This window comes from Scylla paramamosain, chromosome 2, assembly GCF_035594125.1.
Source record: "Scylla paramamosain isolate STU-SP2022 chromosome 2, ASM3559412v1, whole genome shotgun sequence".
In the NCBI taxonomy this organism is placed as follows: domain Eukaryota; kingdom Metazoa; phylum Arthropoda; class Malacostraca; order Decapoda; family Portunidae; genus Scylla; species Scylla paramamosain.
The window spans coordinates 36,654,317-36,674,316 of NC_087152.1; the positions used below are offsets into that span (position 1 = coordinate 36,654,317).

At 42.8% G+C, this 20,000-nt stretch overlaps 1 protein-coding gene and 1 long non-coding RNA gene across 2 annotated transcripts in view; one reads left to right on the top strand and one right to left on the bottom strand.

Annotated features, from left to right (window-relative positions):
• Positions 1–19,663, top strand: part of LOC135114403 (calcium-activated chloride channel regulator 1-like) — a 25,020-nt gene extending 5,357 nt beyond the window's left edge. Inside the window, exons 2-14 of the mRNA XM_064030309.1 lie at positions 111–399; positions 3,710–3,863; positions 5,668–5,770; positions 6,323–6,438; positions 7,720–7,843; positions 7,947–8,177; positions 8,443–8,748; positions 8,843–9,049; positions 9,245–9,418; positions 11,705–11,819; positions 13,140–13,289; positions 17,558–17,779; positions 18,070–19,663. Of these exons, the coding sequence (XP_063886379.1) occupies positions 111–399; positions 3,710–3,863; positions 5,668–5,770; positions 6,323–6,438; positions 7,720–7,843; positions 7,947–8,177; positions 8,443–8,748; positions 8,843–9,049; positions 9,245–9,418; positions 11,705–11,819; positions 13,140–13,289; positions 17,558–17,779; positions 18,070–18,830 (2,952 nt within the window). The 3' untranslated portion in view covers positions 18,831–19,663. The remainder of the gene's footprint in view (positions 1–110; positions 400–3,709; positions 3,864–5,667; positions 5,771–6,322; positions 6,439–7,719; positions 7,844–7,946; positions 8,178–8,442; positions 8,749–8,842; positions 9,050–9,244; positions 9,419–11,704; positions 11,820–13,139; positions 13,290–17,557; positions 17,780–18,069) is intronic.
• The window catches only part of LOC135114507 (uncharacterized), a 94,671-nt gene that overhangs the window by 23,386 nt on the left and 51,285 nt on the right, over positions 1–20,000 (bottom strand). Inside the window, exon 4 of the long non-coding RNA XR_010275530.1 lies at positions 990–1,084. This is a non-coding gene — a long non-coding RNA (uncharacterized LOC135114507). The remainder of the gene's footprint in view (positions 1–989; positions 1,085–20,000) is intronic.

The following is a 20,000-nucleotide window of genomic DNA, read 5'->3' on the forward strand; positions in this document are numbered from 1 at the left end:
TTGTGTGTGTGTGTGTGTGTGTGTGTGTGTGTGTGTGTGTGTGTGTGTGTTATAATTAAATTTCATGTAATACTCAGTATCTCAAATATTGTATTTTGTCTCTCCGGCAGGCCATGATCACTGCGGCCTCTTCACTGTTGTTCACAGCCACCGGGGGAAAGGTTTTCTTTGGAGACGTGGTGATCGTGGTGCCCCAGCAGTGGGCGTGCCAGGGCAACCCATCCCAACCCACGCAGCTGGTGTACATGTGGGACTCCGCGCACCTCAGGGTGGGTCCCTCCCATTACCTCTTCGGCGGCAACCCCTGGACGCAGCAACCCGGTGGCTGCGGCGAGCCTGGGGACTGGATTTATGTACCTGAGAATTTTCTGTTGGATAATACCAACGTGGGCAACCCAGGTGAGTAGGCGATGCTGCTTGGAGAGTCACGAGACATCTGTTTCAGGATATCACTGAACATTTTATCATGCTACTTGTGTCCTGCCCAGCTTTGGAGCATCATGTAGACGCAGAAATTGATATGAGACATACATGTATCTTATGACCCACTGCACTGTTCATACAGTAATCTCATTCAGATTCATCTCTAATCGACTGCTGAGAGATACTGGAGTGTCCTCAACCGTGCCTGCTGTGCGTCAGGCTGCTGTCTGAGGCACAAGGACCGTCATGAATGACTTGTTCTGGCTCAGTGTTCGGCACCAGCCTCACTGGGTCTGGGAGGCGAACACGACTTCGTTTACACTTTATAGTAATATTCTTGACGGTACCTCGATTTGTATGGCAGACGTAAGAACCTAAGTACATCCAAGACAATAAGGGCAGTTACGAGAAGCCAGTAGGCCTACAAAGAGCAGTCCCTGTATAAAACAAATATTAACTCGTCATCCCTCCCATAAATTCATCTAATATTTTCTAAAGCTCCCTATTGGCCCAATCCTAACAACCGCCCTGCTTCGCACTATAGAAATGTAAATGGTAATACTCACTTGCCTTCTGCTTCCCGGCTGAGATGGCAGAGAGGAATGTGTGACTGCAGACCCGGCCACACCGACCAGGCTGTGGGGGACACTCCCTGAAACAACTGGTAACAAGTGGTTGTAGTGAAGCAGCAAGTAGCTAGAATTACTTCAAGTACTGCTGATGCTACGACTACTACTGTGCCGTTTATCAATTTTGTCGACAGATGTGACCTGAAGTAAACATGTAACAGAACACAGTGATGGCAATGAACTGGACACATAAATACTCGAACTGTTAAACTCACAGTATGAAACCGAGGACCATCCGAGGCTTCGAAGAGTAAAAAAAGAAGAAACGGGATACTGGTGAAGTAGTTTCGATTTACACAGGTTAAACTCTTAACATTAAGAGAGAGAGAGAGAGAGAGAGAGAGAGAGAGAGAGAGATCCATACATGTGTCTAAACGTGCTCATCACACCTTTTTCTTCCATTGCGTTCCTCTACATTTTGTTCAAATTGATTTTCTCGTGCTACACTGATGCCTTTCCTTCTCCATTACTTTAAGCTGAACACTTTCTGAGCAGTCTCGATTCATGTATTAATTAGGTATTACTGTATCATCTCCAGTATTCTTCCTTGCCCACTTAGTAACTCTTCAGACCCTGGAAAATCCCGTTTCTCCACTTTCATTATCTCATGCACTTTGTTATTACTGAATTTCACCCAGGCATTATGAAGAAAGTTGCCAAAGTATGCCTTCCCTCATTTGCAAACCCAGGCTTTCTATGATGTTACTGGACTGTGTAACTCATTCCACACAAGATGAATGTCTCTGTCAACTCTTTACTGGTGTGATTTGACGGCATTCTAATTCTTTTATATTTTTTTCTCTACTTGTATCTAAATTTCAGGCATGTATTAATATATATATATATATATATATATATATATATATATATATATATATATATATATATATATATATATATATATATATATATATATATATTCATTCACTCATTCACTCTCCTATTATTTATTTTTTTTCAATAGCAACCACGAACCTGCTTTGTATTTGTGTATTTGCTTTCCTTTATCATCCCACTAGTCTAAAGAAATATTACCTGGGAGTCTTTCAGCACGAGTCACGCAGCGACACTTGCTTTCTTTGGAATCCGAACATGAGAACATTTTATCCTTTCACCAACTTCTCAAAAGACTTTATTACCCTCTTGCTATATTTAACCTTATTTGCAGACATTCAGCAAACTTTACTCGGAAGACCTTCACCCAGTTCCCGCTCTCTTTCCTATATCCACGTGCCTCTGTTCCCCCACCAAATTCTAATTTCATGTTGAGAAGTTACATAAAATTTTCTTTCCACTTCTTCCTCACTTATGCTCTTTTCTTCTGACGCCCAGACTTCTTGAAATAGCTTATACTCAGCTTATTCTTTCTTTCGCCTATGTGAATTGTGCCTCGCATCTCAAACACTCACTGTTAATTTACCATGAATGCTGCTCTTTCTTCTGTCTGAATTCTGCTGCGCATCCTAAACACTCACTCCTCTCTTTCTCTAACAGCTACTGTGCCCTCAAGGTTAACTCTTCAGGCAGCCTTCCTTCCACTGCCGGATCGAGTGTTCACGCCACGCCTGCTATTTATATGCAAAGGAGCAAAGAATCATTACTTCATTTCACTCCCACCTATATCCATCGCGTCCAGCCAAATGTTTATATAACTTTTGGAAAATGCCATATCTGGACTTCGTTTTCTTCCTTGAATTAAAAGCCATCAGTATTTCTTTTTTTTTATCTGCGTACTAGAGCGTTCCTTCTTTCTCTCAGCTCTCCTCTTGTTCCGGCATTCTGATATTTCGTTCTTTAGTCACGAATTTTTGCTTTCTGATCATCATAACTCATACTCCTTGCAATTTTATGAAGTTACCACACACTAAAGTAGATATTTTAAAGATATTTGAATCACTTCTCTCTCTCTCACTCTCTCTCTCTCTCTCTCTCTCTCTCTCTCTCTCTCTCTCTCTCTGTCCTTTCCACTTATTTCCAGCCACTTTTGCACATTCTCTCACCACACATCGTACACGTCCCCAAACTCTAGGCTTACTGGGCTCTGAGTACTGTCAAAGGAGCAAGTTGAGGCCTTCAAGACAATGCGCAGTTTACAAATAATGTTTATTTAATAAGAATAAAATAAATATAGATACAGTTGTAGCTGAGGACTAACCATGGATGAGTTTTAGCAAGGTGATGATGAAAATTGCCACCCAAGACTCAGTAAAACCCTCAAAATTTACCGAAAATATAATAAGAATTGATGCCCAGGTTACTGGAAGGGTTAAGACGCCTGGGTTTCCTTCACAAAGACGAAGAAAGGTACTAGATCTCTCCTCAATTTTTTTTTGTAATGCGAGAACATCCTGAACGTGAACCAAACAAATGCTGGTTTAAAAAACGTTCAGCCGTCACAAGTTAACATTCGTGGCACTGTAAAAAGTAAGTGAAAAAAAAGAAGGTAAAAAGAAAAAAAAAGAAATGATATGGAGCTATTTATCTATTTATTCATCTATTTATTTATTTATCCAGCAGTGAAAGGATAAAAAAAAGGAAAGAAAGAAAGAAAAAAGAAAGACTAGTACTGTGACCGAGAGATTCTGTGTAGTGTAGTTGTCTTTTCCAGCCAAGTAAGGTGACTTTTAATATCCGGGGCTTCTCTGTACCGCCCTTAGGGAATGTCCTGGTGCACGAGTGGGCCAAGTTCCGCTGGGGAGTGTTTGAGGAGTATGGCCACCTGCACGACGCCATCTTTCCCCAAGTTTACCTCGACGACACCAACACCATCACGCCCACCTACTGCACCGACAATCAGCTGGAGGGCGCCATGTGAGTTTCAGGATTATATTCTGAAACGCTTACGTGCCACAGTGTGACTACATTCAGAAAGCTCTAGTTGAAGTTGGGTGGGCAGGGAATGGTCAGCAGTGGGTGGGGAGAGCACCAAAAGTCAAGGGCAGCGTGGTGTTCTGGTGTGAGGAAAGTCACTGAAGTAGTAAAGCCCCCGTCACACATTCAAAATTCTCGTCACGACAGCGCCAAGAATAACGATCATAACTCTGTTATGACACAGTTTTATGGTCAGTCGCGACAAGTTTTGATAGTCGTAGGCCATTATTCGATAGTCGTCGAGCTCCACGTCTTTTTGAAGCATACACAAAAAATCGGGACGGCCCCATAATGACCTACGACCATCCAAGACTCGTCACGACTGACCACAAAACGGCGTCACGACAGAGCTATGACAGTTATTGTTGGTGTTGTCGTGACGAGAATCTTGAATGTGTGACGGGCGGCTTTAACCAATACAAAGTGATTGGCAAAACTTTTTCGGTGCCAAAATGACAAGAATGCTGTTTCTCAGTTAGATGTTAGGCGTCACATGAATTGCTGATCATATTTTTTGACATTTAAGATGAAAATGAAGTCTGTCATCATATCACAAAAATATTGATTATAGAACAGAAATGGGGTCCTTCCAGTCAACGTTAAAGACAATCAGTCATGCGTTTCTTGCAGAAGCAGAGGGGAGTGGCGCGGCGGCCAGACACTGGGAGTCCCATCACACATCCCGCCTTTAAACATTAATCAAATGCCACTTTCAATTACTAATAAATAATACAAATTCATTCCACGAACAACTCTATAATAACATTTTCAGCGTTAATTTATATATTAATATAAATGAACGGCAAATTCTCATTAACAATTTATTATACTCACAATTGCAGCATTATGACACAGACTATAATTTATGAATGGCAATATTGACCTCGGTAAATTACTCGTTGTACTTTTAACTGTTGGTCACCATGTGCAGATGTATTCTTTTTTTTTTTTTTTTAAGGGTTTGTCGAGAATGGTATGAAAGCTGGTCTGTGAAATCTGTGATGAGAAAATTAAAATCAAGACGTAAAGACAGTCTTGAACGTACAAGTTCTATCGACAATTGAATAAATTTTTTTCCCGAAGTTTTTTAGTTGCGAATTTTCATTGTTCTCTGTTTTTTTTTTTTTTACATTTATTTTTCCCTTTCCTCTCTTATTTTCTACGCTCTTCGTGCTCCTTTTCCTAAATTTTCTTGATCATTCTCTTCTTCTACTCGTATTTTTTTTCACTTCCTTTTTTTACGTAAGAGGGTCACTGGCCAAGGGAAACAAAAAAGAGGAAAAAAGAATCCCACTGAACAATTCGGTCTGCATTCAGGCACTTGATTAGTTCTCTCTCTCTCTCTCTCTCTCTCTCTCTCTCTCTCTCTCTCTCTCTCTCTCTCTCTCTCTCTCTCTCTCTCTCTCTCTCTCTCTCTCTCTCTCTCTCTCTCTCTCTCTCTCTCTCTCTCTCTTGGAGATTACTATGCAAAGAGCTTCAATGATAATGGATAAAACAACACACACATACACACACACACACACACACACACACACACACACACACACACACACACACACACACCATATACTTTTATTTTTATTGCCAAGTGTGTATGAGTACAGACATACAACAACAACAACAACAACAACAACAACAACAACAACAACAACAACAACAACAACAACAACAACAATAACAACAACAACATCAAAAACAACAAAAACGACCCTGCTAACACAAGCTCCATGTCCCCGTCCTGCAGGTCGTGTTCGGGAGACACCGAAGCAGATTGCCAGTTCATCCCTGAGTTGATACAAAACACCAGTGTCACCTCCTCTCTCCTCGCCGCTCCCTTCCTCGACTCGGTAAGATCTTTTTTCTACTCTCCTCTTCCCCTAATCTGCCTCAAACATTGGCTTTGACCGACTCAGAAATGGCTTGTCTTTGTCCTCTCTTAGCCACCCCTGGCAGTGTAGGAGTAGCAAAGGTTTCTAAAGTGTTACCTTGTCCTTAGTGAGCGTCCCTCTACGGCTGCATTTTGCACACTCAAGCCTGTATTCTTAAACGTGTTGGTCTTTCATAAGGACTAATGTCAGGCCACGGATGATGGTTCGGTTCTCAGTGTAGAATTTTTGTCAGACTATCACTACAACCATCAAAACATTCTTGAAAACCCCAACAACTTTCACTAGAGGTTGTTGAGCATAGTCGATGTACTCTTAAGATGGAGAAACGTTGAATATGAAGTCTTGTGTTTTTGCTGCTGTATGCCTTTCTTTCATCAATTTATTTGTATTTATTTTTAAGGGACACAGCCAACAAATAATGCACGAACTCATTAACGTAAGATAAGAAGAAAATGCATAATTTATTTTCATCTTGTAATGCCTTTTCATACAAATTACGTTTCCTTTCAGGTGATTAACTTTTGCGATGCCGCCACGCACAATGCAGCAGCGCCCACCAAACACAACCTGCTTTGTGACCAGAGCAGCGTCATGGACGTGATAGCTTGGCACACGGATATGAGCGGGTGAGGGACTCACATTAATAAACGCACGTTCTTTTATAAGGACAACTCGTATTTTCAAAGGCCTTAAAGTTCATTTGTCTGGTTCTCGTGGGTGTATTTTTCCCTTTAACGTTATAGAAACCTTGTTAAACTATTACTAGAATCACGTAAACACTTCTGAAAACTCCAGTCCTCTAGAGCTTGTTAGGCCCGTCCACAAGAAGGGCAACTGCCCGACAGGCACTGGTCGCTCTTCGCTTTTTAACATTGTTACCAAATCAGTTAGTCCCCGGCACGCATTGGCGGGTCGCGGACACACCTCTGTTGTGGTCAGACGTGGCCATGGTTTGTCTGTAGTTTCCTCGTTTATGACGTCATTTACACTCACGGCCGTAACTCACCTACAAAACTGGTAACAGTGTCTGCCCGTCGGGAAGTTACCCTTCGTGTGGAGAGACCTTAGATGTTGTCGTGAAGAGACACGGAAAAATTTGAAAGTCCAAATGTCTCACGAACAAAGCTGATAACACTGCTTCGTATTCTTAAACAGTATTCTCATCAGGACTCTTTTCAAAGGCCACATGGATGATTAGTCGTCCTATGAGTGTTTTTCTAACTGATGATGCAAATCTTTGTTAAGCTGCTACTAGAATTATGAAAACTCTTTTGAAAACCCCGAAATAATTTGACGTGGGGAAGGCCAAGGCTGCTTGTTCCCCGTGCTGGGGTGCATCAGATGCTGCCGCAGTTTACAGCAAAGGTGTTGTGCTTCACAGCGACATGTACAGTTAGTGTTCCTCAGTGTTCTGTGAAGCTGTGGTGTCGGGGTGCCTCAGTGTTCTGTGCAGCTGTGGTGTCGGGTTGCCTCAGTGTTCTTTGCAGCTGTGGTATCGGGGTGCCTCAGTGTTTTGTGCAGCTGTGGTGTCGGGGTGTCCAGGGTGTGTGCAGCTGTGGTGTCGGGGTGCCTCAGTGTTCTGTGCAGCTGTGGTGTCGGGGTGTCCAGGGTGTGTGCAGCTGTGGTGTCCAGCCTGTGTGCAGCTGAGATGTTGACACGTCAATGTGTTCTGTGCAGCTGTGGTGCTGGATGTGGCGCCATTCCTTAATACTCCAGAACTGGATGAAAAGTTTCTGGATGACTAAGAACTGTATTTCCATTCTTATGAGTTTCTGTTAAGAGATTTTGAGGTGCATATAAAATCAAAACATAAATATTAGATAAGCAAAAATATCATGCAGCTTTCCTGACAAAGCTGCAATGACATCATGGTGTCCACGATTAACAACTGGACTACCCCCCACCAGGAACTCTCCGATCAGCTTGGCGAGCACCAACTTCACGGTGGTGAGTGCGGAGCAGGACTGGCCGCGCACGGTGTTCCTCTTGGAGTACACCACCCTGATGGCTTCGGATGTGAATGGGGAACCGGTCAGTGTCTCTGCACCTAAGATCCATTGGCTTCTGCTTACATCAAACGTCTGCTTTCTCACCCACGATCTACCTCTGCTCATGTGCATTACTTGTGTTCCAGGTGGTAGGACGCTGGGAGCAGTTGCGTGATAATGTGCGCCAGTTCATCTTGCAGGAGGCTGCAGCGGAGAGCTATGTGGGTGTGGTTATGTTTGGAAGCAAGATTGAGGCTTCCTTACTGCTTCCACTCATTAGCAAGACGAATAGAGAGCACCTGGCTAGCTTAATTTATGAATCTTCGCCTTACGAGGGGAGCAAGGTCCTGGGTACAGCAATCCAGAGGGGAGTTCAGGTACGCGTATCTTGTTCAGTGTGATAACACAGCAGTAAAAAATCTAGGTAATATTGTGATAAGGTGAATGTGATGCACGGCGAGGGAGGCCGCGACAATGAGCCCATTGTTTCTTAATGGTGGAGTTTTGAGTCTTAGTTTTGGATTACAGTTGACAGAATGCAAATGAACACAGAATGAATCATATGATTTTGATGTGATGGAAAGATGTAATTGAGATTTAATATTCATCATTATGTAATTGTGATACTATTGTCTTCCTTAGGTACTTGGTCCCCAAGGAGGAACGCTGGTGCTTCTGACGCAGAACTTGCAAGAATATGCACTTCTCCCAAATGAAAATCTGGTGGAGGCAGCCGATAACAATCCTGTGTGGCCAATTCTATACCCTAGCAACCCTTCTGTGCCCACGCAGATCTATGAACAACTCGCTGGTATTTCTCCAGACACGTCCATCCTCACAATACAGAATGATCTCATCACCACTGGTGATTATACTTACCAGTCCGTTGGTGGATCTGCAGGGCTTCACGGCAGCTTACTGACTGCTGCTGGCAGCCCAGCGGTCCGGGTAGGTACCTAGGGAGTTGTTGTTACATTATTATTATTATGTTGTATTTTAATATCATGCACGGGGCTGTATGATTAACAAACGCTTGTTTCAGGTGGTGAGTGGTAACTGTCAAGCTAGCAGCTGCACCATTCCCCTTCAGGTGAACGACAACACTGCGTACATCTCTCCAGCTTATGTTAAAGTCTTCAAGTACCAAACTGATTTGGCCATGATCAGTGTCACTGACCCAACTGGCAGGGAGATTAATCCTGCTGACGAAAGGAATTCAGCCATCTTGTATCCAATTAGCACGTTACAGGTCTGTGTGTGTGTGTGTGTGTGTGTGTGTGTGTGTGTGTGTGTGGCCACATCCAGGGAACACAAAAAGATGTTTGCATTGGTTACAAGTTAGGCAGAGAGTTAAGTGTTGTACACTCGTATAACAAATAAGTGATGTGCCATTAGAGAGAAGAATTATGTTCGGTGATCCGAATAGCTGGTTGGTGCGTTACAGAATGGTGGGTACCAAGTATCCATGAGGAATTCCGCAAAGTCTATGACCGTGATAGCAGAACTCTGGGCCACTCCCACTCCGGCGCCGTTCGATCTGGAGGTGTCGGCGTGGAGTCCCAAAGGACTTCACAATCTGCCATATTCCAAAGGATCCGCTCCACGCCTGCTGGCCACGGTAAGGTAGCCTTGGGTGAGTGACGTTGGTGTTAACGAGGGGTGCAAAACGAGCCTCAGAGGGAACTGCGACATCTTAAAAATTACTCTTGCAACATTAGAACAGTGGCGCCCCTAGCATTGTCACAAATGTGGCTCCATCACCCCACACTGCCAGGGGAAGGAGGAGGGAGGGGAGACAGGGAAGTTTTGCTGGCAGTGATATGCATGATGATGATGATGATAATGACAATGGTGGTGGTGGTGGTGATGATAATACTGCTGTTGATACAGTAACTCTCTCCCTGTTTTACTCCTACTGCCTCTCTCGCTGTCCCTTCTCTTTCAGCCTTCTTTCTTTTTTTTTTTATGTAGGATGGACACTGGCCAAGGGCAACAAAAATCTAATAAAAAAAATGCCCACTGAAATGCCAGTCCCATAAAAGGGTCAAAGCAGTGGTCAAAAATTGATGAATAAGTGTCTTGAAACCTCCCTCTTGAAGGAATTCAAGTCATAGGAAGGTGGAAATACAGAAGCAGGCAGGGAGTTCCAGAGTTTACCAGAGAAAGGGATGAATGATTGAGAATACTGGTTAACTCTTGCGTTAAAGAGGTGGACAGAATAGAGGTGAGAGAAAGAAGAAAGTCTTGTGCAGCGAGGCCGCGGAAGGAGGGCAGGCATGAAGAGCAGCAGAAGCATCAGAAGAGCAGTTAGCATGAAAATAGCGGTAGAAGACAGCTAGATATGCAACATTGCGGCGGTGAGAGAGAGGCTGAAGACAGTCAGTTAGAGGAGAGGAGTTGATGAGACGAAAAACTTTTGATTCTACCCTGTCTAGAAGAGCAGTATGAGTGGAACCCCCCCCAGACAAGTGAAGCATACTCCATACATGGACGGATAAGGCCCTTGTACAGAGTTAGCAGCTGGGGGGGTGAGAAAAACTGGCGGAGACGTCTCAGAACACCTAACTTCATAGAAGCTGTTTTAGCTAGAGATGAGATGTGAAGTTTCCAGTTCAGATTATAAGTAAAGGACAGACCGAGGATGTTCAGTGTAGAAGAGGGGGACAGTTGAGTGTCACTGAAGAAGAGAGGATAGTTGTCTGGAAGGTTGTGTCGAGTTGATAGATGGAGGAATTGAGTTTTTGAGGCATTGAACAATACCATGTTTGCTCTGCCCCAATCAGAAATTTTAGAAAGATCAGAAGTCAGGCGTTCTGTGGCTTCCCTGCGTGATATGTTTACCTCCTGAAGGGTTGGACGTCTATGAAAAGACGTGGAAAAGTGCAGTGTGGTATCATCAGCGTAGGAGTGGATAGGACAAGGTTTGGTTTAGAAGATCATTAATGAATAATAAGAAGAGAGTGGGTGACAGGACAGAGCCCTGAGGAACACCACTGTTAATACATTTAGGAGAAGAACAGTGACCATCTACCACAGCAGCAATAGAACGGTCAGAAAGGAAACTTGAGATGAAGTTACAGAGAGAAGGATAGAGACCGTAGGAGGGTAGTTTGGAAATCAAAGCTTTGTGCCAGACTCTATCAAAAGCTTTTGATATGTCCAAGGCAACAGCAAAAGTTTCACCAAAATCTCTAAAAGAAGATGACCAAGACTCAGTAAGGAAAGCCAGAAGATCACCAGTAGAGCGGCCTTGACGGAACCCATACTGGCGATCAGATAGAAGGTTGTGAAGTGATAGATGTTTAAGAATCTTCCTGTTGAGGATAGATTCAAAAACTTTAGATAGGCAGGAAATTAAAGCAATAGGACGGTAGTTTGAGGGATTAGAACGGTCACCCTTTTTAGGAACAGGTTGAATGTAGGCAAACTTCCAGCAAGAAGGAAAGGTAGATGTTGACAGACAGAGCTGAAAGAGTTTGACAAGGCAAGGTGCAAGCACGGAGGCACAGTTTCGGAGAACAATAGGAGGGACCCCATCTTAATTTGCAGCATTTCACTTCTTGTTGATTAATCCCATTTCCTTTTATATCTTGACATTTTTAGTGATTTTACAATGTTGTAACCTACCACAATTTTGTTCTTACTATCACTATTTAAACCTGCCATTTTAGTGGCTTTGACCATTTTGTAGCGACGCCATATGGCGATGTTGCGGCGCCTTGCCTTTTATTTTTTTAAGTCAATCAATCAATCTCTGCCCTTTCCATGTTACCCCCTGCAAGCCACACAGCCCCGTCACAGCTACGCGCTATCAGCCACATCCCTCCATTAGTCACTAAAAATCCACTTATGATGATAATGATAATAAGGATGATGGTGATGGTGATGACGATGTGTTTTTCAGGTCACCAAAAACGCTTCTTCACCGGTATTGTTTGCGGACGTCACGGCGATGGTGGCTAATAAGAATACTCCAGGGACTCCAGTCAACATCACTCTTAATGACAGTGGTACAGGGGGTGAGTGTTGCTTGCGGTGGTAATGGAGATGAGAAGGATCATATTCTGAAACACTTCTGCGCTGCACCTCCACTACACTAAAAAAAAAAAGGGGGGGAATGGTTAAAGCTGCGCGGATTTTTAAGGGTGTTCTTACGGTTCTAGTGACATATTAACAAGATTTCTACATTACTAAAGGGAGAAACACTCTTGAGAACTCGGCTAATCATCTCTGTGGCCTTGGAAGATAGTCGTGGAGAGAGAGAGAGAGAGAGAGAGAGAGAGAGAGAGAGAGAGAGAGAGAGAGAGAGAGAGAGAGAGAGAGAGAGAGAGAGAAAGCAAATCGTTTTTGAATCCGGGGTTAGTGATGGTGGTAGTGTTTTATACATCACAGCCTATCAATATCTTTTTTTTTAACATTTGGTATCCCGGAAAGGAAGTGCACACTGTACTGTACACTCCTTGCTGTGAAACATATTGAAGGAACTTTCCACATAGGAGTGGGTTGAAGAAAGAGGAGCTGTATACCGCCTCGTCCTGTAGGTCTGGCAGGGCAGTTCCCGCGTTCCTCTCGGATTCTTAATCGTAAACGCTTTGGGCTTTCATAAGGATTATCTTTAAAGACCACAGACATGACCAGTCGGGTTTTTTTTATTTTAAAAGTACAGATTCCTTGTTGAACTATCAATAGAATCATGTAAACACTCTTGAAAACCCAAGTAACTTCCATTACAGCAATGTTTCTTAATCTGGGGTAGTAAAGTAATTTTTAGGACTTACTGGAAAACACTGTCAGAGTTCCTCACAAGGGATACATAAATATCAAAGGAATACTTTCTGATGAGAGTGTGCTCTTTTATTTGATGAATTTCAACCTGATTTTCAACTGCGTTAATTAATTTCAGCTTGGTGATGGAAAACACTAAGTTTGTAAGAGCATTCCATACTTTGGTAGGAAGTTTGCGTCACTAAGCTTTGTGGTGCACGTTAGGGGATGCTGGGCCGCCTAGACCTCACTACATGGGGTGCTGAGTTCGGATATGGTTAAGAAATGCTTCACTAAAATCTGTTAAGAGTTGTCGAGATATGACGTCGAATGGATTTAGAATATGGTCGTCAGTCTTGGTCCCAAACATCTTCGCGTCCGTCTCATGCTTGTGTGAACGAAATTTTTTAGTCCTCGTTCTTGCTTCTTATTTATCATATCATATATATATATATATATATATATATATATATATATATATATATATATATATATATATATATATATATATATATATATATATATATATATATATATATATATATATATATATATATATATATAATTTTCTGCAGCCGATGTGACGGGGCAGGACGGAATCTACTCTGGCTACTTGGTGGGATTCCAACCTAAGGACGACGTCAGCATCACTTTGACAGTTACGGACAACAATGGACAGGCCAAGATGGTGGACACCTCCCTCAGGGCCGCCCCGACCATCTCAGGTTAGCGTGGCTGCCGGGGTCTTCTTGAGGGGTGTAGTATGAGGAATGGTCTTTTGTGGTGCAGCGTCTTCCTTTGTTTGTAAACAAAGCCTTGCTAATCCACGCCACATAACTATCTCCTGACTGCATTAATTAATTTACCAATTGTCACTTAACAGCCTCGTGACAGTAATGGCTTAGCGGGAGTTCCAAATATAAAGCTAATGTACCTGTCAAGGATGCAGTCAGCAAAAATAACAACACTCAGGTTATCTTCAGAATTTTGTCACATACAACGAATTACCAGACCGTGCAGATACAACAGGAATGCAGAGCATCACAGTTTAGAGCCTTCATAGCACTGCTGCCATTTACTGAACACATGTCACTGGCTTAAGGTTATTCAACAGACACGTGTCAAAATAAAATAAAATTATATATATATATATATATATATATATATATATATATATATATATATATATATATATATATATATATATATATATATATATATATATATATATATATATATATATATATATATATATATATTTTTTTTTTTTTTTTTTTATGTAGGAGGAACACAGGCCAAGGGCAACAAAAATCCCCCCTCCCCCCCAAAAAAAAAAGCCCACTAAGAGCCAGTCCCATAAAAGGGTCCGAAGCGGTAGTCAAAATTTGAAGGGTGTCTTGAAACCTCCCTCTTGAAGGAATTCAAGTCATAGGAAGGTGGAAATACAGAAGCAGGCAGGGAGTTCCAGAGTTTACCAGAGAAAGGGATGAATGATTGAGAATACTGGTTAACTCTTGCATTAGAGAGGTGGACAGAATAGGGGTGAGAGAAAGAAGAAAGCTTTGTGCAGCGAGGCCGCGGGAGAAGGGGAGGCATGTAGTTAGCAAGATCAGAAGAGCAGTTAGCATGAAAATAGCGGTAGAAGACAGTTAGAGATGCAACATTGCGACGATGAGAGAGAGGTTGAAGACAGTCAGTTAGAGGAGAGGAGTTGATGAGACGAAAAAGCTTTTGATTCCACCCTGTCTAGAAGAGCGGTATGAGTGGAATCCAAGACATGTGAAACATACTCCATACATGGACGGATAAGGTCCTTGTACAGAGTCAGCAGCTGGGGGGAGGTGAGAAAAACTAGCGGAGATGTCTCAGAACACCTAACTCCATAGAAGCTGTTTTAGCTAGAGATGAGATGTGAAGCTTCCAGTTCAGATTATAAGTAAAGGACAGACCGAGGATGTTCAGTGTAGAAGAGGGGGACAGTTGAGTGTCATTGAAGAAGAGAGGATAGTTGTCTGGAAGGTTGTGTCGAGTTGATAGATGGAGGAATTGAGTTTTTGAGGCATTGAACAACACCAAGTTTGCTCTGCCCCAATCAGAAATTTTAAAAAGATCAGAAGTCAGGCATTCTGTGGCGTCCCTGCGTGAAATGTTTACTTCCTGAAGGGTTAGACGTCTATGAAAAGATGTGGAAAAGTGCAGGGTGGTATCATCAGCGTAGGAGTGGATAGGACAAGAAGTTTGGTTTAGAAGGTCAATGATGAATAATAAGAAGAGAGTGGGTGATAGGACAGAACCTTGAGTAACACCACTATTAATAGATTTAGGAGAAGAACGGTGACCGTGTACCACAGCAGTAATAGAACGGTCAGAAAGGAAACTTGAGATGAAGTTACAGAGAGAAGGATAGAAGCCATAGGAGGGTAGTTTGGAAATCAAAGCTTTGTGCCAGACTCTATCAAAAGCTTTTGATATGTCCAAAGTAACAGCAAAAGTTTCACCAAAATCTCTAAAAGAGGATGACTAAGACTCAGTAAGGAAAGTCAGACGATCACCAGAAGAGCAGGTTTGACGGAACCCATACTGACGATCAGATAGAAAGTTGTGAAGTGACAGATGTTTAAGAATCTTCCTGTTGAGTATAAATTAAACAAACTTTAGATAGGCAGGAAATTAAAACAATAGGACGGTAATTTGAGGGATTAGAACGGTCATCCTTTTTAGGAATAGGTTGAATGTAGGCAAACTTCCAGCAAGAAGGAAAGGTAGATATTGACAGACAGAGCTGAAAGAATTTGACTAGGCCAAGTGCAAGCACGGAGGCACAGTTTCAGAGAAAAATAGGAGGGACCCCATCAGGTCTATAAGCCTTCCGAGGGTTTAGGCCAGCGAGGGCATGGAAAACATCATTGCAAAGAATTTTAATAGGTGGCATAAAGTAGTCAGATGGTGGAGGAGAGGGAGGAATAAGCCCAGAATTGTCCAAGGTAGAGTTTCTAGCAAAAGTTTGAGAGAAGAGTTCAGCTTTAGAAATAGATGTGATAGCAATGGTGCAATCTTGTTGAAATGAAGGAGGAAAAGAAGAAGCAAAGTTATTGGAGATATTTTTGGCTAGATGCCAGAAGTCACGAAGGGGGTTAGATCTTGAAAGATTTTGATACTTTCTGTTAATGAAGGAGTTTTTGGCTAGTTGGAGAACACACTTGGCATGGTTCCGGGCAGAAATATAAAGTGCATGAGATTCTGGTGATGAAAGGCTCAAGTACCTTTTGTGGGCCACCTCTCTATCATATATAGCACGAGAACAAGCTGTGTTGAACCAAGGTTTGGAAGGCTTAGGTCGAGAAAAAGAGTGAGGAATGTACGCCTCCATGCCAGACACTATCACCTCTGTTATGCGCTCAGCACACAAAGACGGGTCTCTGACACGGAAGCAGTAGTCATTCCAAGGAAAATCAGCAAATACCTCCTCAGCATACCTCCAACTAGCAGAGGCAAAGCGCCAGAAGCACCTTCGCTTAGGGGGATCCTGAGGAGGGATTGGAGCGATAGGACAAGATACAGATATGAGATTGTGGTCGGAGGAGTCCAACGGAGAAGAGAGCATAAGTAGAAGGATTAGAGGTCAGGAAAAGGTCAAGAATGTTGTACGTATCTCCAAGACGGTCTGGAATACAAGTAGGGTGTTGCACCAATTGCTCTAGGTCATGGAGGATAGCAAAGTTGAAGGCTAGTTCACCAGGATGGTCAGTGAAGGGAAAGGAAAGCCAAAGCTGATGGTGAACATTGAAATCTCCAAGAATGGAAATCTCTGCAAAAGGGAAGAGAGTCAGAATGTGCTCCACTTTGGAAGTTAAGTAGTCAAAGAATGTCTTATAGTCAGAGGAGTTAGGTGAGAGATATACATCACAGATAAATTTAGTTTAAGAGTGACTCTATAGTCGTAGCCAGATGGTGGAAAACTCGGAAGATTCAAGAGCGTGGGCACGAGAGCAGATTAAATCGTTGCGCACATAAACGCAACATCTAGCTTTGGATCGAAAATGAGGATAGAGAAAGTAGGAGGGAACAGAAAAGGGGCTACTGTCAGTTGCCTCAGACACCTGAGTTTCAGTGAGGAAAAGATGAAGTTTAGTAGAGGAGAGGTGGTGTTCTACAGATTGAAAATTAGATCTTAGACCACGAATGTTGCAGAAGTTAATGAAGAAAAAGTTGAGGGGGTGTGTCAAGACACTTAGAGTCGTCGTCAGAAGGGCAGTACGACCTGGGGACATTTTGTGGTCCCCTCCCGAGATGGGGACTCCGAGGCTGGTGTAGGAGTCTCCATGAATTTTGAAATTTTGAGTGAAGGGTGTGTGTGTTATTAGGTGCTTGTAGTTTTGTATTGAGGAAGAGAGTTTTCTTTGGAGGGCAGGCAGTGACTTCTCCCTTGTGTTGTGAGACACAAAGGGAAACGTTCAGTGAGGTCACAGTTGGGTTTAATGAAAAGTCACAGCGCCCCCTGATCCAGTGCTTTAGACCTCACTGGGAGTAATTATCGTTTCGGCAGGTGCTTACTGCCTCCTCCATATATATATATATATATATATATATATATATATATATATATATATATATATATATATATATATATATATATATATATATATATATATATATATATGCCACTCCTCGGAGGTTAGTTCCTCATACTACACTAGGCACAGACATACTATCAGAACACCGTGACGCAGCTCCAAGTCGCTACCAAACACCAGTGTGGACGGGTTTTCGTGACAAAACTGCATAGCATCCGAGCGAACACAAATGCTACTCGTCAGTGTCTGCTCGCGTCAACATTTCCACACCATGATGATTGTGTCTTCATTGCGCAACTTGGCCTTGTTACGGTGTTCTGTTCGCGTGTTTCTTCCCTGCTTCAGATTCCAAAGCACTGTTCTTACTTTACATCATAGAAATTATGTTCTTGGATCTTTAACGCTTTGGTGCACTGCAGGAGACGTGGCTTGCTGTGGCAGCCAGCTGAACGTGTCAAGCCTTCAACTTATAACCATCGGAAGCTTTACGTTTTCCTCGTCTGCTGTCTCGGGACGGTTCACGGGAGTGCCACCTGTGACGCTTCCCCCAGGACGAGTGACGGACCTCGAGGCGTCGCGTAGTGGACGTGATGTGACCCTCTCCTTCACAGCTCCGGGAGCACAGCTTGACCAGGGCCAAGGTGAGTGGCAGGCCGCGCTACGTGGGGAATAATTAGAAATGAATTGCTTTATGAAATGAACGAATTGTTCCACGGCATATTTATTTTATTGACTTATTTCATCTATTTATTTGTTTTTATCTTGTCTTATTGTGTTATTGCTCATTATTATTATTATTATTATTATTATTATTATTATTATTATTATTATTATTATTATTAATATTATTATTATTATTTACTATTTTTATCTTTTATCAATTTATTTATTTTTTATTTTAAATTATTTATTCATTTATTTTCTGCCGCAGCCGAATGGTATGCAGTTCATTGCCAACTGGGTGGCGTGGACCTGTCCCCCATCGGCAACTTCTCTGGGGTGTTGGCGGGGTCAACGGTGCAGGATCAGGTTACACTTCCGGGCTGCAACAAAGTGTACACCTTGACTGTCGTGGCGTACTACAACGGCTCGTACGGCAGCGCCTCCAACGCTGTGCGAGAAATGGCGGCGTGCAGCTCAACGAATAATCTGTCACCCGGAGCCATCGCTGGCATCACCATCGGCTGCATCCTGGGAGTTCTCCTCATAGTTCTCCTCGTCTATTTGGGTCTTAACAGCGATCACCTGGATGACCTGTGGGTGTGGAGGATGCTGACTTGCCGCTGCTGTCCCTGCTGCAAGGACACCAAGGATGACGATGACCTGTACAGCCCGCCATCTCGGGCCAGACGGACTGACTACATTCGCGGTAACACTGAATCCGCGAGGCCAGTGCGCAGCTTGGCTGACCTGTACTCCAGACCAAATGTGGAGGCCAAGAAGGAACAGCGACAGACCAGACCTCAAGACGAAGACGACGGAGGGTTTGGAGAACGTATGAAGCAAGATAAAATGCAGATGAAATCTACAGAAGATGCTGAAAGTCTGGCGTCGTCGCGCAGCACTCTGCCCATCAATCAAGTGGGCCTCCCTGTCGGTGGCGACAACCATGCCTACGACGACGGCCCCTACACTATCTACAGGAACGCCCCCCCTGTGCCTGCACAGCGTAGGGCAAATACGCAGGTGTAGGGCGAGCTGTGTTCGTGAAAAGTTGAAAACCATAATGCATCCTACACATCTACAACACCTGCACATATTCCTCTCCCAACACCCCCTTGCACCTCTTCCTACAGCGTGTCCTTTACCTTTCCACACCATCTATGAGATCACCACACCCCCACCTCCACCTTAGTGCTCTGGCAAGAGACTCAAACTCCACAAATGTTTCCCCAACAATACAATTACTACGCAATGACGTGATTTTGTGGTATAATACCGATAATAACTTTTAAGCAGTAAATCTTTATTTTATTCAACATTAAATCGTATTTCATTGAGTTTTTATATTGCTACTGTTATTTCTGTTGTTGTTGTAATTACTATTATTATTATTATTATTATTATTATTATTATTATTATTATTATAATTATTATTATTATTGTTATTATTGTTATTGATTATAAATATGCAAGCTATGCAATAATGATGATGATTATAATAATAATAATAATGAGAGAGAGAGAGAGAGAGAGAGAGAGAGAGAGAGAGAGAGAGAGAGAGAGAGAGAGAGAGAGAGAGAGAGAGAGAGAGAGAGAGAGAGAACGCTCGCTCGACTTGCCGCTCCCAGAGTCAAAGAAAGGGTGAAGGAAAGCTAGCCAGTTGAATCTGTAAGGTGTGTTTGATTCATTGCAATGACGCGTGAACCCATAACGTATCAATGGCCACAGATCCATGACAGCTGTCTTCCTGTCAGTGAAGGGACGCAAGTTTGGTATCTTAGTATTGTTAGGTGAGGGAAAGTTTGCCTTTTTGTGGCTGTGCTTTCCTTTAATTTCTACTAAATACATGTTTTTCTTTTTCATCTCTGTATTGAGTATATTCCTTCCTATTTCGAGGGTAGTTAAGTAGCGTGTTTTACTTTGTGTATTGTACAGATGAAAAGAGTTGATTATTTTTTTTGTAATGGAAGTTACACACACACACACACACACACACACACACACACACACACACACCTAATCTCAAAATATGAACAATAATAACTATATCTAAATTTTGATGGGTGGTGGGGTAGAAGGAGGAGAAGGAGCATCGCTACTTTTTCTCCGCTATATGAAACCACTAAGAGATTCCACTAACCTGGGATGCAATGTTGAGACCTAACAGTCTTACCGAACAACGTCACTATCCGCTAGCAC